Consider the following 16,546-nt stretch of genomic DNA (forward strand, 5'->3'; position numbering starts at 1 on the left):
ATGTTTTCTAGACTCGCCTTTATCGACATTTGTCTCCTAATTTCGACGAGTACTGTACGTGTACAAAGTTTGGAGCATGAATTTTAGCAGACCTTGTATATTCGTACGATTCGTTATACAACAGCAAAGCTGTGTCCGAAATAACGATTCTGCGCCGAGAAAAATGTCAGCGGCCTCGTTTATTGCCGTTGCAGCACGGTCGTTATCACCAAACAGCTTCCGATTCCTACCGAATCCAGCCGATAACAATAATCATTTGAAAATTAATAGAACGATGAAACGCGCAACAAAAGTAAACGCTTCTCTCTCTCTCTCTCTCTCTCTCTCTCTCTCTCTCTCGTATTGCTTCTTCTTCAATAAAATACCACCGTTTCCCTATACATCTACTTGGCAAATCGTTTCGTGCTCGATAAACTCACCTTCGATAAAACGGTAAAAAAAGCGACTTCAGCTTGTTAAAATTACTAGCGTACAATTGCATTTTCTTTAAAAAAAAAAAAGACTACGTCAAACAATATCGTAGGTATACGATCGATAAAGTACGTTATAATTCACGCATCAGTATGATATCGTACTGGGAAATACTCCGTTCAGAGATGGGAAAAATATTGTTTAAATCGTAGACGACGAATAGAAGCACAACATAGCGATTCATTCGTACAAGTACTTATTCGTTTAACGTGAAATACAATTTCATCCTACAATTTAAATTGTAATTCACACCGAACAAAATTAGAGATTAAAAATAGTTCATCGATACAATTTTCCCAATCTCTGATTCCACTTGTACATCCGTCGTATCGCATGTAACTTACATTACGCATTAAATTACAGCCGACGAGGAGCCACGATTCGAAGACATTTTATACGTTAAAAATTCTTGGCCTACCTAACAATTCATTTCCTTTCATTTTATACATATTTAATAACGCATCGTGAACGCTCCCGTTTTCACGCCATCGCGCTAACAATTTTTCTCGGCGCACAGTCACAATAAATCTAAACATATTGTGTGGACACTCGTGACGGCCCACAGCGCGTCTACAATCATGTTACAATTCCGTAATAGTAATTAAAAATAAGGAAAACAAAACAAAATGCTTGGAAAGATTGAAACACGACAAAAGAAACGCACTTATTAAATATATGTATATATACGAATACCATTGAGGGGACGCCTTTTGTCGAGCGTCCAGATAAATTGTATTCGATAAAAGCGATACACTGGATTGTTAATGTTAATTAATCACGGAGGGCCACGGTGTGACGGGTCTCTAACACTAAGCACGTTCGTTTCGAAGTTTCGTTTACATAATAAATACATAATTATTCGTTGAATACTCGCCATGTAAAAAAGGAATGTGGGGATACTTTCATACTTTTTGGGCGTGGTTGTTAAAGCCGGTGACTGACTTGCAACCGAACGCTGTAATGTAACTGCTCGGCGCGAATTGTACGGTTCGGCACCAGCGTTACATTACAAGGTTGTTTTTGGAATCACGAATGCTCGCTTCGCACTCTCGGCTGAATTCTCTCTCGATGCTTCCCACTCAGTTCAGTGAGAAGTAGACGACCAAAGAGGTTCGTCAAAAAACCGACAGACCAGAGGAGCACGGTCGAACGCAAGAGTTCGTCCAAATTAAGCGAATCCTCGCGTTACATTACAATGTTCTGTTGCAAGTCAGTCGCCGGCTTAAAGAAGAACAGATTTAACGGTTTCACGTGGTACATTTGTATCGTTGTTGACGGATCGACTCGCAGAACGTTACTGCTATAATTATTACGGTATTTGGCATACCGTAAGACACACGAGTGTCGCGAGCAAAAAACTTCTTTCAGCACTTTCAGCGCGCAAATCAAGTCATTACCGACTACAGGAAGAAGTTTATTAACACGTTGGCTGCCAAGCTAAAACTCGTGAAAATTTCAATAAAGTTAAAATTTTCTTAACGTCGTCAAATTTATGAATCCTGTCCAGATTTATTTTCATTATTGTCTCATCTATGAAATTAATTTCATCAGTTCCTTAATGACAAGGCATGTCACCAATTTCTGGCGACCAACGTGTTAACGAAGAATATCAACATTTACAACGGACGTGCATAGTACCAACAAAGTATATCGGTCGTACAAATTTATTCTTCCTCTGAACCGTTACCATTTCGTTATTTTACTAACTCAAAGAGATTTCAAGTATCTTACAAGTTTGTTCGATATACGATTTTGAAGCACGTTAATTATATTATTACTTCAAATAATGTTTCAATTAATGTTACTTCGAAACGAACGTAGATTTCCGTGTAATGTCGTATCCGTGAAGGAATTTTATCGGATGCAACATCAACGTTGTGTCACACGTGGCCTCCGTTGCTCGATCTTCCTAACTGAAAAACAGGCATTAGCTATATTTTCCATATTCGACTTGTTATCGTGCACATTATCAGTGATATACGTTTCTGCGATAAACAATGGAAAGAAAAAGTAAAAGAGGAGAAAAAGAAAAGAAGAAGAAGAAGAAGAAGAAAAGAATGCTCTCAGGATTTTGCCACATGACTGTATATGTCGCATCGTAATCGCTCGCGTGTTGTCTTAAATTTACAACTGCTCCCAGACGGCAGACGGAGTTTCGTAAAAGATATCGATAATATTGGGCTGTCTGGAAAGTCCATGCCGATTTTTAGTAGGCGGTACAGGTCTGTATATTATATCGGAATGGCTGTAAACAAATAAAATGTGTACATTTCTTAACAGATGGAAAGGTTGTGGAACAAAATGGTACATCTATAATTCAATAGATGTACATCATAATTCAAATATGCCTTTTGAATTCTTTTTAAAAATAGGCATGAACTTTCCGGACAACCCAATAGAAACACAAGGTGTTCGATTCGAGATACATTTTCTTTTTTTCTCACGCATATCCTTGTTTTACTGTACGTATTTCCGGAATAGGTGAACCAGGTAATGGTAGAGTCGTTTGGATGGGCGTTATTATAGCGAACGCTGGTTACAATTTTCACACGAGAAGAGTATCGTGAATTTTGTGATAAAAGTTATTATATAAATTCATCGTGTTCGCGTCGGCCGCCGCTGTTTTGAATGCTGTCCAAAAACGAACAGTAATTCGATACAATGATTATTTGCGTTAAATCTGTTGAATTTATTATACATATATTTAGATGAAGGATGGAGTAGAAGCACAGCTACTGCGTGATATTGCCACAATCGAAATCGTTAAATCAGATATATTACAGGAGCTTCGTTAAAAGTATTGGCGAGGTACGGTTACTAAGTACAAACGTTCCATAACATGTTGTTCTTTCCTAAACATGCGCAATAAACATAAATAAAACGACATTAATACGGCAAATGCAATTCTGAATAATAAATTGTTAAATCCTAGATATAAACTCGTCAACATTTATATACATTTTTTTAACGGTCAGCTAGCATCTTTTGTTTTGTTAAACCGTGTATATTAAGACTATTTAATATAGAAAATTATCACAAAAAAAAAAAAAGAAAAAGAAAAAATAATCAATTCAACTATGTTCAAATAGTCCTCTCCAACTGTATTATCACGTGAATTAGTTCACTCGTATTTTCAATTCGTTATATCACTGGCTGGGTCTGTTTTCCTAGATGTAAATGTCGTCTCAATATTGACCCACTTAACAGATAGATATTAAAGTAATGTAACATCCAACGAAAAACTTTGATAGAAGATGAAGTTGGAAGCCATTTAATATTATGCAATATGTGTAAGACTTATTGTTATATAATCTTCTTATCTCTGTATATCCTAGCTCCCCTTTTCGCCAAATGAAAACTTATAACTCTGCGAACCTACTTTTGTTCAATGAGAAACAGTAAAGCAACATAGATAATTAGCAGAGCCAAGGTTCATGTACATTAATAAACTATGCTTAAAAAATAAAATATACATTATAAATGTGTAATGTCGGAGAGCTTTTGTTCAAGCGGACGTTAATCTTATATCGTTAAATCTGTTATAAAAAGTTTGTAAATTATTGTATGTGGTGCCTTTGCCTTAAATAAAAAAAAAAAGAAAAATATATATCAAATACAGTGCAAAGTACTTGAAAATTATTCTGATTCTGTTAATCTACGTATAGATACATATCTTATCAATGTGCCTTTAATATTTCAAGATGAAAAGTAAACACTGAAATTTTGAAATAGATACCATAAATCTAATCATTGATTTTGTCATATTATGTAAAAGACGCGACGAAATGACGTTAACGTTATAATCCAATAAACGGTTGCAACTGACATACGAATGGTGAAATCCTTTGCCGTTATTATAAAACTTTATCTCTGTAACTGTCTCGTCTGTGCAACGTTATACATTTCCGTAAATTGATTTTTGATTAGAATATTCGATAACGACAAACAGATAATATTCTTAATAAATTAGATTATTTGAAACTAAACCGATAATAACAATAATGTAATTAAATTCGATTTACTATATTATTATTAATAATGGTGATGATGATTATGTTAGTAACAGCAGTAATAAAATAAAAAGCGATATACATCTGTTATGCACTAATTAAAAGTACAAACTTGATAACCGCTTGTTAGTAAATGTTTGCGTATGCGTGAAAATACATTTTCGCTTACCTACGCTTGAAAGATTACAAGATTAAATAAGTCTACTTTATTAATGATATTGTAATCATTACTGAATTAACGTAATGCTTTATTACTCGATTGCCTGAAGGGAGAGAATGATATGCACAGACTCAATATTTAAACATTTACAAAATTTTGGTTGTTTTATACCTTTTCATTATTTTCTCAATGTTTCCCAAAACAAAGTTAAAATACCATCATATAACAATATTCATTTAAAGTGTATTAACATTAATTTCGTATGTAATCAGATTAAATATCTCAAACTGTAGTTACTGTTAATATCGTTTCAGTAAAAATAAAGAAGAAACGGTTAGGTAAATAATAATCGTTCTAATATTTGTATTACTAAAATCTTAAATTGTTAGATCTCAATGTTTCTTGTTCGTTTCTAGGAAGAAAGTCTGATTCAATAAAATCGAACGTATTTCTTCGATGAATTCTAACAAATCTTGATTACATTCGGTAAAAGGATTTTACAAAGATGCTAATTTCTGATACTATTTGGAATTATCAGCCTCATAAAATTTATATAAAAATTAATTACTATGTTACTCGATATTCATAGCAATACTATAAGAACTCGTTGAAACTGTATATACAGTGACAGTAAACGTAATGCAAATTCATAGTAAATAACCGGATTATAATAAGGGGAGAAGTAGAATATATACATATATATATATATATATATAATATAGCCCATCAAACGACTCAAAAGTAATTCAGTATTTTCTTTCCTTTGTACCGCTAACGCTATACTCTAATTTCATATACGTGATTTTGTTCTCTTCTACAATTAATTCATGAGGTACTTTGTAAAAATTAAGTTCAAATAAGCACAAAGTTATGCATTTAACCAGTATAAAATGTACATCACGTTTCACATTCGCTGTTAGCCTTATCATGTGCTTTTTTTCTCAAGTACACCAAACACGGAAACACGCACATTGAATTATTATGTAACCGATAAATTATATTCGAAATCTATTCCGCTTCGGTGTAACTGAAGGAGTTATTTGTTATTACCAATTGAGCTACTCGTGAATTTTTTTTAAAAACTGTACGTTAACGATTAGATCAATATATTCAGTACATCGTATCTGTCATACTGTGAACAGTTCGGAGCACAGTATATTGTTGTTTATCAGGAAAGACAACTCAAGCCAACAACGAAACCAACCGTGATTTGTGTTGCATCAAAACAAATAATACACAGGAGGATACAGAATTTTCACCCCTTATTTAAATGATTGTTCAACAGGTATGTCTGCATACTACACTTGGTATTTAGTGGGCCATACCTGGTTGTCCACTGCCACATAACAAGAAAGTAACGCGGAGTATTCCAGTCACAATCCTCCTCAGAGTGCATTGAGCGATGACAATACTGGCTGTTTGGCCAGAATTTAGGTAGGGCTAGGAAGCACCAAGCGAACCTGAACCTGGGCTTGGACTATTCTGTACAATAGTCTGCATTTGATTATAAGGGTGATTGATATTGCACAAGACTGTATAAATATTTTCCACGTTACTGAGTTTCTCAAAAAATGGAATTAAGTCTAGTAGTTCTGAATCGGTCATATCGTCGAACCATGACGCCACTGGTACCTAGAAATGAATTTACTTTGAAATTTGTACATTCGTTTCCTTTTCGTATCGTGTCTAATACAATTACTTTTACAGTAAGACTTACCGCATTATCTGGATGGAAAATGTAACTGGCAGGACTATTATCAACAATAATAATTTGTTGTAAATCCCGCCCTAGTTTATTTAAATCTTTAACATAATTTCCTCTGTGAAAAACACAAGATTCTCTAAACAGTCTTGCTCTGAACACTCCCCATCTGTCAAGCAGATCTGCTACTGGATCAGCATACTGCAAGTATTAGAATTTTTGAATATTCAAATTTCTTTTACATATAAAATTGTCAATGACAAGAAGTATCCAATACACAAACCTTAGCCAAACTTGCAGTGAACAATACACACTCGTACAGTTCACCCATTCTTTGCAAGAATTCATCCACATAAGGCCTCTTTAAAACATACACCTGATGCACTGTCCCATCAATTTCTACAGGAACAACAAAATCAGCGTTGTTGATTGGTTTGAAAGAACTATGCACTAGCGTCTCATCCAAATCAATCACCATGCACTTCTTGTGCATATCCTGATGTCTGACAGGTGGGAGAAGAAACCGAGGGGATCCAGTCCCTGGCGGTGGAGAACCTTGTTCATCCCATTGTACAGAATTTGTTTTCGAACTCTTTGAACTACTTCCACGTCCTCTACCGAGACAACAAAGTAGAGATCGTAGAAGTCCACGCCCTCTTGGCTTTTTGCCACTGGCTGGACCGTTGCTGGCCACTTCATTCTCTCGCGGTAACTGGGCTACATAGGGAAAAACAAATGTTATTCTGTAAATATACATACTTGGAAAGAATATCATACAAATGAAAATTATTTGAATCATGGAAATTTATGTAGAAACACATATAAACTTTCTATAAATAAATGAAGTACTATTGGTAATTGTAGAGAACAGGTACATCCTCACCGATTTCGATGATTTTTAAATATGTTGTAGAAATCAACATTGCGAATAACTTTTTCCTATACATACAACCGTCGCTCGGCCTTAGTTTCCGAGATATTTGCAAAATATCATTGCTACTACTACAATGAATATTCCGTATAGCTACGCGTCTGTGTGTGTGTGTAAGCGTTGAGTCCCGATTGTTTAAGCTCGGAATACACGTACGCGTCTGTGAGTCTGTATGCGTTAGCTATCATTCGCTGATCGGCTCGCGTTTCAATCTGTTCCGAATTTATTTATACATATAAAGTAGCGCATGATCTGTATTCGTACAGTAAAAAAATGAGAATCCGGGGGCTTGCCCCCTGATCGAGGGTTTGGGGGAGAAACCCCCAACAACGAGTATATACTGCAGCGCACCACTCAGGTGTGTATACATGGTTAGCCTGAGGGGTGTTTATAGTTTAGCGGGGGGTCTCGGGGACGCAGCCCTCCAACATGCGTATAATTGAGACATACATGCTTTTCAATTTTTGTAAAAGGATTTTGCGCGAAAATTATACGCTTTGACATTACGGGAACTCATAAACGCGTACGTATACAGGGTGTCCCAAAAATGTTGTAACACCTTGAAAGAGGTGGTTCGAGAGGTAATTTGAAACAACTTTTTCCTTAGCGAAAATGTTGTCCGAGGTTTCGTTAAGAAGATATTAAACGAAAACCTCGACCAATCAGAGCGCGAGTATGCCGATGGAGCGCCCGCGCTAGCGTAACCTACGCGCTCTGATTGGTCGAGGTTTTCGTTTAATATCTTCTTAACGAAACCTCGGACAACATTTTCGCTAAGGAAAAAGTTGTTTCAAATTACCTCTCGAACCACCTCTTTCAAGGTGTTACAACATTTTTGGGTCACCCTCTATACGCAATATTCATCGTAGTAGTAGCAACGATATTTTGCAAATATCTCGGAAACTAAGGCCGAGCGACGGTTATATGTATAGGAAGAAGTTATTCGCAATGTGGATTTCTACAAAGTATTTAAAAATCATCGAAATCGGTAAGGATGTACCAGTTCTCTACAATTACCAAAATTCGATTCATAGTAGTTACGGGTTAAAACGGTGGTGAAGGTATGGTATACAACACGATGAAGTTACGCGAAACTTAGGTGAAAGAAAAGAGGGGACAGTGGGGAGGAGAAGGGTGTGTGGGGGGGGAGGAGGTAGACACGATTTGACGAGGCGAGGCCAGGCAAAAACGAGGGCGAGAGGAAAAGAGACGTCGGAAGCGAAGCATAGACGAGCACAACAGTAAGAGAGGCGGAAGAAGGGGGGGGGGAAGGAGGAGGGCAATGCGAGAGAGGTGAAGTTAGGTGAGGTAAGGTGAGGAGGAGTGCGGTGCAGTCCCGTAACAGGTGCAGATTCCATCCAGCATCTGGAAGAAAAACGTATGGAAAAAAATGTAAAGCGACGTGCCGTGTTCGCGGCGAATCACCTACCTTTCTCGTTATTAAACTGGCCTAGCTCGTCATCCCGCGACACTTGGGTGATAATGGACGATGCGTCCATTTAAACATTTGTTGAGTCCCTGCGTGTCCGATCGTGAATTCCGTTAATGCGCGGGCGCGAGAAACACACATCCACACATCGCCACGAGTAAACACGCGCGCACGGGGAACCGAGAATGAGAGAGCGTATACGCGTGTCAAGCACGCACACGCGCCAACCCACTCGCTCGCTCAGTCACGACGTACGAAATCTCTCCCTCCAAACGCCGTCGCGGCCACCGCCGCCGCCGCCACCACCTCCACTGTCTCCTCCGCCGTCGCCACCGCTGCTGGTGCTATTGCCGCCGCCGCCTTCGCTCTGTCCTCCGCCGCCTCCACCACTGCGAAGATCACCGCGGCTCGACGAATGGAGACGCATAGGCGCAGGCACACGCACAGCCGCGAACCACACACACGCACCCACACGGTGTAACTCCACTGATATTTACTTCGAAAAGGACCGATACAGTGGCGTAGCTAAGGGCGTGCGGCGCGTGCCAAGCACGCGGGCACCCTGGGTTTTATAACGAACCACAAACAAACATAATAGCGTCTTGTTTACTATTTTGTTCTCTAACAAACATCGAGGAACTCCTTGATTACTATTATTACACTTTACGCGAAACTTGTATACGAGTCAATGAATATCGCTGTACAAGTTTCGTTGGTCGCTTTTCGTGAAAAAGTAAGTATACCGCTTGTTTTTCTGATGTAATTAGACATTTAAAGGGTTTAGTTAGAAAACGGCCGTACTGTGAGTTTTGGCATGTGGCTCCTGAGGTTGCTGCTTACGCCACTGGCACAAGAATTTATATCTTGATTTTAGAGAAAGAGTGACTTCGTTACACTGTATACGATCAATTTCGCTGTATCGGTGGCACGTTTCACACCGTGTTAAGAGTAATCGCTCGTTTTCGCTGCACTCGAACGTGATCGGGGAAAGTTAATCCAATTCTTTGCTGTCTTCATTCCAACGCAGCACTTGCCCGCACGTACCTACGGTTAGGTGCGTATACGCTCTCTCTTTCGCGCGCCACACCTATGTCGTTGCGCAGTACATCGCGATTCGACGTTTGTCGTACACGTTTTGTTCGCCGAACATGTTCGTTGGGGTCGACGGTGTGGTGTCCTTCGACGCGGCTCGCGCGTTAATCCTTTTCGCCAATGGATCCGATATTGTTGTTACGGACAGACCGATACGCGTATCCCGTTGGTCCTCGGTCAGGAACAGCACCGATTCCGGAACGGTTTCGTAACAATTCGAAGATCGCGAACAAAACACACGCGAACGTCGAACGGTGCTTGTTCGCTACACAACTGCCGTGGTTTAAATTTTTATCAGTACAACGCAAACAACATCGCGGACCCGTGTTACACAAGTTTTTGATGTTAACACAGTGTGTCACTGGCTCTTGCACTCCGCGCGATTCTCCCGCCGTCTAGCGGTCTTTTGTTCAACCGTGAACGCGACCGTTGTGCACCGTTCGAACTCAAAAATTAAAGCCATAAAAGCAGAACGGGAGGAACGCGGCTTTCGCTATTCGCTATTCCGCTCTATTCCTTTTCGGGCATGGATCGAGTTTGTTCGCGGCAATTAGAATTGAATAGATCTGTTCTTTGAGTTATACTCATGGAATACTACGAGTACTATGACTAACGTCGCACCTCCATCATTTTCTTTTAATCTTTTTAGCAGACCGCATGGAATCCATCGGAGACTAGCTTTCTTCGTCGATCACTCGTTCATTTATACTTGAACTAATATTTCCCATTCAAAGTATTCCTCTCTTTTATACCGTGGTTACTAAGGATAACAAGGAATTTTATTACTTTATACAACTAAAATCAATATAAACCACAATCTAGCGTTTTTATCTTCGTATTTTACCAATAGTATATTTTGTTGTAACATAATATTTGGTCTTATACCTTAACTTACAATAATAGTATATTCAATGATAAGTTTGAAATACTTCTAGTCATAAATTGAGCATAAATTTTGTAAAGAAACGTGTAATCTCAGTACTTGTTCCACATTGGATGCATATTATATAGTCATTTAACTTTTTTTCTTTTTTTTATTGTAAATCATTTCTAATAGCATTTAATATAGGCGTTCTAACGTCCTAAAATGGAAGACCAATGTAATTTGTGCCCAGATGTTTTACCTTAAATAAAACGTGACCATTTTATTTTATTATGAATTTTTTTTTTATATATCACAAACATATAGAGTATTGACATAAAATTTCATTCTTTATTTGTTTTTATTATATATATATTCTCTATTAATGTTTTTTTTTTTATTATTATTAAAATCTACCTTAATAGCAAATCATTTCCAGTTTATCATACATACCATTCATTCAACTTTTACAGTTTTTACATTTATAATAATACTATGAATGACAGATCATAGAATCATGGACATAATTGTATAATATTTAAATATTACTTCGTCATAGGTTTGTACGCGATAAAAAAACATATAAAAAGGTTAATATTTTTTGTTTCTAATTTTTTTTTGCGTAATGTGATATTTTGCAGGAAGGTCACGTGATGTTATCACTTTTTTTACTTTTTATTCTCGATGTTTACTGAATGGAGTGATTCTTTTTGTTTCTAACTACACCGATCGATAATCTTCTTCGAGGACGGACCGCTTTCACTACAATTTATCATTTATTTTTCATTAACATTGTTCGTCTCGTCACTCTTCCACAAAATAAACCGGAGATGAAAATTATACCAATCATCGTTAAAGCGACGATCATAAAGTATCGTCTTGCAGGAGATTGGTTTATTGTTGAGTATAGTTCTTCAATCGAATTCGGAGCAATCAACTGAAAAGTAACAAATCCATATTATGAAATGTACAAATTAATAATGCAAGAAAGAAAAGTAACGAACACTACCTTGGCCGCATTTTTAAACATTTCGATCCTTGTAGTTAACATTTTGTAGCAGTCAGGTTGCAAAGATTTGTTGCTATCTTCCAATACATTTTGCAAACACAAGATATCTAAAAAAAAAAAGAAATAATAATAGTTTAATACTCTTTGTGTTTGCGATTAATCTTAATCTATCGATAACATTGTTAATTAAAAAAATATTTAACGTACGCCTTCCTGCTCCTTGAGAAACATCGCTGCAATATTTGCTGACGTCAACAGCGCATGCTTTTTGTAGTAACGGATCTGCATTAATATCTGCTTTCCTTTGTTCTATTAAATCGGCGATTTCAAGACGGCATTCTTCTTTCATATCTCTATTACCAGCATTGAACTCTATTTTCAAACACTCTTCTACTGTTCCAGGATCATTTTCATCTGCTCTACAGACTGTTTCAATCTATTACAAATATATGATTCAGATCATATAGATACAATGAACAAACTTTTATCATATATATATATATATATAACATTTTAAAAATATTTTCATTATACCTCATGCGCACACATCGTAGCAAGCAATGGATTTAAGTGATAATTTAAGGCTGCTTCTCTGAGTATGCTAGTCATCTGGTATTCACATTTTACCGTAAGCTTCGATTCTCGGAATTTAATTTTTAAACATCTTATGACTTTTCCTTCAAGTTCTTTATCGGTGGGCTCATGTAGTAAAACCTGAAAAACACATTATGGGTTTATATTCGTATAAATAATGTAATGCAGTCTCTTTTAAAACTTACCTCTTTACAATTTTTATTGATGTCGTAAGAACAAGCAGTTTGTAACGCAGTGTTGAATCTGTAATCTGTGTTTTGTTCGATCATTCTCCGAATAACGATATTTTTACATTTTTCGTCGAATGTAATCTCATCTTTATATTTCTTTAAACAATCCAATGCTTGCGAACGGCTTATGTCGTGACAGAATTGTCTTACCATAACACGACAAGTATTTAGTAAAGCAAAATCGCTTGAACTGTCTTGAAATTCCTGTTTTCTCACTTTAAACAACTGTTTGTGACATGCATCTGATAATTTTGACTTATGTCCAGCTAAGCATTCTAGAATCTAAAATAATGATAATCAAATTAATAGCAGTGTAAAAAACAAACGATCAACGTCACGAATCAAATATATTGTTACCTGTGAATTTCCTGGTTCAACGTTAAAACAATATTGTTTAATATCCGTTGTACACTGTGACTGTAAAACAGGATCGAACTGAATGTTCTCTCTTTGTTGGTAAAGCTGTGCTTTTAGTTGTTGTCTACATTCTTTTGGGATATGATGTTGCGTATTTTTTATTATATTTTCTTGTACTATTGAACTTAAACACTCTATTACTTCTGCTTTTGTTTTTGATCTAAATAGGACACAAAAAGTACACATTTTTTTTTTGTATAAACATTGTATACAACGCGTTCTATGAATAATGTTAAAAATTGTTTACTTTGGACACCATCTCTTGACAGAAGGTCTACAGGCTTCTTTAAATTTATATGTAAAGTGATAATTTTTTAATGATATTAATTGGAAATGTTCCACTGCTGCTTTACACTTGTAATCAGATTGTACATCTAAATCATTTTTATGTTCTATCAAACACTCCATCATGTCACCTTCGCCTTTGCTATATTTTGATATTTCCTGTGTTATAAATTCTTTATGAAAGCATTACCAGAAAACAATATATACGTTATTGTTTAAAAATAATTGTATTGTACCTTACAATGACGTTCTATGATATATTGACACGCAGCAGAAATAACTGGATTCAATTCAAAGCGTTCCGCTTGTTCCTCTGTAAAATTGCCGACTGCTAACTTGCAATTTTTGTTTAAACTGCAAATAAAACAAGCAAAGTAAAAGTATGAAAAAAGAAATACAGAAACAACTTTCACTTATTGTATAATTAAATGTACATTTTATTACCTATCTAAATGGTCTTGAAGGCACAATATTTCTTCCCCTTTTGCAGTTTTATCATAACAATATGATGCTAATTCATTTAGACACAGTTCTTCGATCTCGGGTTGTAAATCAACGTTTACAGCCCGCTGTCTCATAACACGTCTGATTTCTTCAAGACATTCAGTTCTCAACTGAAATAATTATTTGAAGATGAATCGTCATTCCAAATTTATAAGTTCATTTAAAGTTGTAAAAGTTCTCACTGTCATGTTTTTTTGAGGATGATATGCATGCCTATATAAACATGGTAAAATAAGAGGTCCGCGTTCCGGGTCCATCTGTCTTCCATCGCTGGCCCATGCATTTTGTGCATGACATAAACGTATTGCATCAAATTTGCAGGCTCTATACAATTGAGGATCCAATTTAAAATCTCTGGCTACAAAATATTGTATTTGAATTAAAGCAGTTTCGCAAGCTTCTGTCATTCTGTCTGTACCAAGATGTTCCACTAGACAAGATATTACTTTGGCATCGCCTCCGTTTACCTGAATTTAAATTAAATTAAACACATTATTATTTACTTATTTATGTAATTTCGAATAGGCTTATTTTGTTTCTTTTAGCTACTAGAGTGTGTCCCCTACATTTTTGCAGGCTAAATTAACAACTGGTTGACACTGTTCCCTTAGAACAGGATCGATTCGCCAGTCTTCTCCAGCATCGGTTTCCATAATTAATTCTTCTAACTGTTGTTAAGAAAAAGGAATATTCGATTAATATTTATAATTGTATGATTTATATGTCATATTCGATTCAACATAATTAACGAACGCATAAATATACATAGAGACTTTCTTACCGCTCTTTGGCACTTGCTAGACACTCTTAATTTTTTTTTTCTTGTCCTAGTATGTTCCATTAAGCAATGAATTGTTGCACCACCAACTTCAAGGCTATTACAGAACGTTGTAATATCATTGGCACAACCGTCGACTATTTCAGGAGATAGTCTATAATCTTCCATTAACAGTTTTCTATGATCAAACATTTCAGCTTGGCAATTTCCATCGATCTTGCTACCATTTTTTATTGCTGATTCCAAACAGAGAAGGATTTGTGCGAGTCTTATATTTCTATCTTCGATAACAGATCTCCTACAATGATTAAGTTTAATATCGTCTTTGCATGCTTTGACCAGTCCTCTACTGATTTTATAATCCGATGCTATTAGTTTTCCTCTTCTTGTGAGCTGTTCCTGACATGTCCCTGACATGGATCTATCTGTTTTGTGTTGCATCAAGCATTTGTATACTTGACCGCTACCTGGTCTTATATCTGGACAAAAGTTTGCACGATCTTGCGCGCAAGCCAAATATAATTGTCTATCCAGCCTTATATTTTCTGCTTGTATTTCAGATACATGAAGTATATGTCGTTTACATTGATCCTGAAGTTCATTGACATGTTCTTGTAAGCAAGCTAATATTTGCCCTTGGGATATATCTCTATATGGATGTATTTTATCGCATTTAAATTGTCTAATATCACTATCACAATCTGATGAAAATGGTGTTATAATTCTGAAGTCTGTAAATGCAATCCATTCTAAGCGCTGAATATACTCGATACATTCTGGACCCTTGACTTTTTCTCTGTTATCGATCAAACAAGATAAATATGCTCCATGCTTGGTATCAGTGGTGGAACAAGGCAATGAACCTAATTCTTTACCGCATGTTTTCTTAGCTAATCGTTCTATATTTAAATTATTAGTAATATTTAAGATGTATTCCCATATTGCTGAGCGACAGTCATCGTCGATACCGGATACTTCGGTTGGCTGTAAAGAGAAATAAATTAGAATTATTTTGTAATGTAATGAATTAGAAACTACTAATCTGAATAATTACAATGTTATCAAGAGGTATACCTTGAATGTTTGAATGCATTCTAATAACCTTAATTCATCGTCATCTCTATTTACATCGCCACATAGACGATTCAAATTCTGGAGACATTTATCAGGTAGTAGGTAAGAATTGGCTATACTCGCTCTTTTAACCCTAACGGTACTGTCAACAGAATTGCTGAATAACCAGCTTATTCTTGGTACGATATCACCGCTGTTTGTCGACAGATCGTTGATATAAGTTCTCGATAAGTGAGCACAATTTAACACTGACAATTGTATAAAAATCACAAACAAAATACTGTTTAAATATGTCATATATTCCATCCTCGCGAAATAGGACCGCTTCTTCAATTAAAACTTATTAACACGAAGCACATTACGATGCAACTATGTACTTATCCAACGATCTTGTTGCGTAGCTCTTTTTCTGACACTTTTTACTTTACTGAATAATGTCAACGTCACAAATAACAGCGGACTTGTGTACAATCGGATAAAACCGAACTTTGCGCGGACAGTTGCCGTGATATGCGTGGATTAACTACCATTACCTACTCTTCCAACTATGCATTCGATTTTCAAATAACTATTACTCAAGGCCAGTTTGTAAATCAAATTAATTCATTGTACGAACAAATCAGTCATACAGAACTCGTTATACATTTTAATTCCGGAGAACGGTATAGCAAAATAACGTAATAATACGTTTTATTATAAACAGATTTCCTCAGAGCCGAAACAAGGGTACGTGGCACCCTGGGTCTTACTGATCGTTGGCTTCCAATGGAAACATACTAAAGATTATTCAAAAAAAAAATAAAGTTGAAGTAAATAAAACCACGTGACTGAGACAGATTCGGCTGGTTGAAATATTCAGAGGGCCGAAACTCAATTTGAGATTCTTAAATAGATAAAAATAGATAAAGATGAAACAAAATTTCTGCGATGCATCCCTGCGTAGAATGACGTATCAGCACGGTGGACCAATGAGATTTTGATTACGTAACTATTTGTTA

At 36.3% G+C, this 16,546-nt stretch overlaps 2 protein-coding genes and 1 long non-coding RNA gene across 3 annotated transcripts; all 3 read right to left on the reverse strand.

Moving 5' to 3' along the window:
- Positions 1-492: 492 nt before the first annotated feature.
- LOC128888775 (uncharacterized) lies at positions 493-1,945 on the reverse strand. Its single transcript, XR_008460333.1, has 2 exons — positions 1,807-1,945; positions 493-1,771 (listed from the first exon to the last, which is right to left on the reverse strand). It is a non-coding gene; the product is annotated as an uncharacterized LOC128888775 (long non-coding RNA).
- A 3-nt stretch (positions 1,946-1,948) lies between these two features.
- Positions 1,949-10,884, reverse strand: LOC128888756 (carboxy-terminal domain RNA polymerase II polypeptide A small phosphatase 1). Its single transcript, XM_054145869.1, has 4 exons — positions 8,704-10,884; positions 6,627-7,060; positions 6,359-6,544; positions 1,949-6,273 (listed from the first exon to the last, which is right to left on the reverse strand). Exons 1-4 carry the CDS (start codon positions 8,771-8,773, stop codon positions 6,082-6,084), a joined length of 882 nt encoding a protein of 293 aa, XP_054001844.1. The 5' UTR covers positions 8,774-10,884; the 3' UTR covers positions 1,949-6,081.
- Positions 10,885-11,015: 131 nt separating this feature from the next.
- LOC128888726 (Golgi apparatus protein 1) lies at positions 11,016-16,256 on the reverse strand. Its single transcript, XM_054145818.1, has 13 exons — positions 15,549-16,256; positions 14,478-15,458; positions 14,263-14,364; positions 13,879-14,163; positions 13,637-13,806; positions 13,429-13,546; positions 13,155-13,351; positions 12,848-13,067; positions 12,446-12,772; positions 12,201-12,380; positions 11,874-12,102; positions 11,667-11,773; positions 11,016-11,594 (listed from the first exon to the last, which is right to left on the reverse strand). Exons 1-13 carry the CDS (start codon positions 15,852-15,854, stop codon positions 11,430-11,432), a joined length of 3,387 nt encoding a protein of 1,128 aa, XP_054001793.1. The 5' UTR covers positions 15,855-16,256; the 3' UTR covers positions 11,016-11,429.
- Between the last annotated feature and the right edge of the window lie 290 nt (positions 16,257-16,546).

This window comes from Hylaeus anthracinus, unplaced genomic scaffold (genome assembly GCF_026225885.1).
Source record: "Hylaeus anthracinus isolate JK02 unplaced genomic scaffold, UHH_iyHylAnth1.0_haploid 11994, whole genome shotgun sequence".
Classification (NCBI taxonomy): domain Eukaryota; kingdom Metazoa; phylum Arthropoda; class Insecta; order Hymenoptera; family Colletidae; genus Hylaeus; species Hylaeus anthracinus.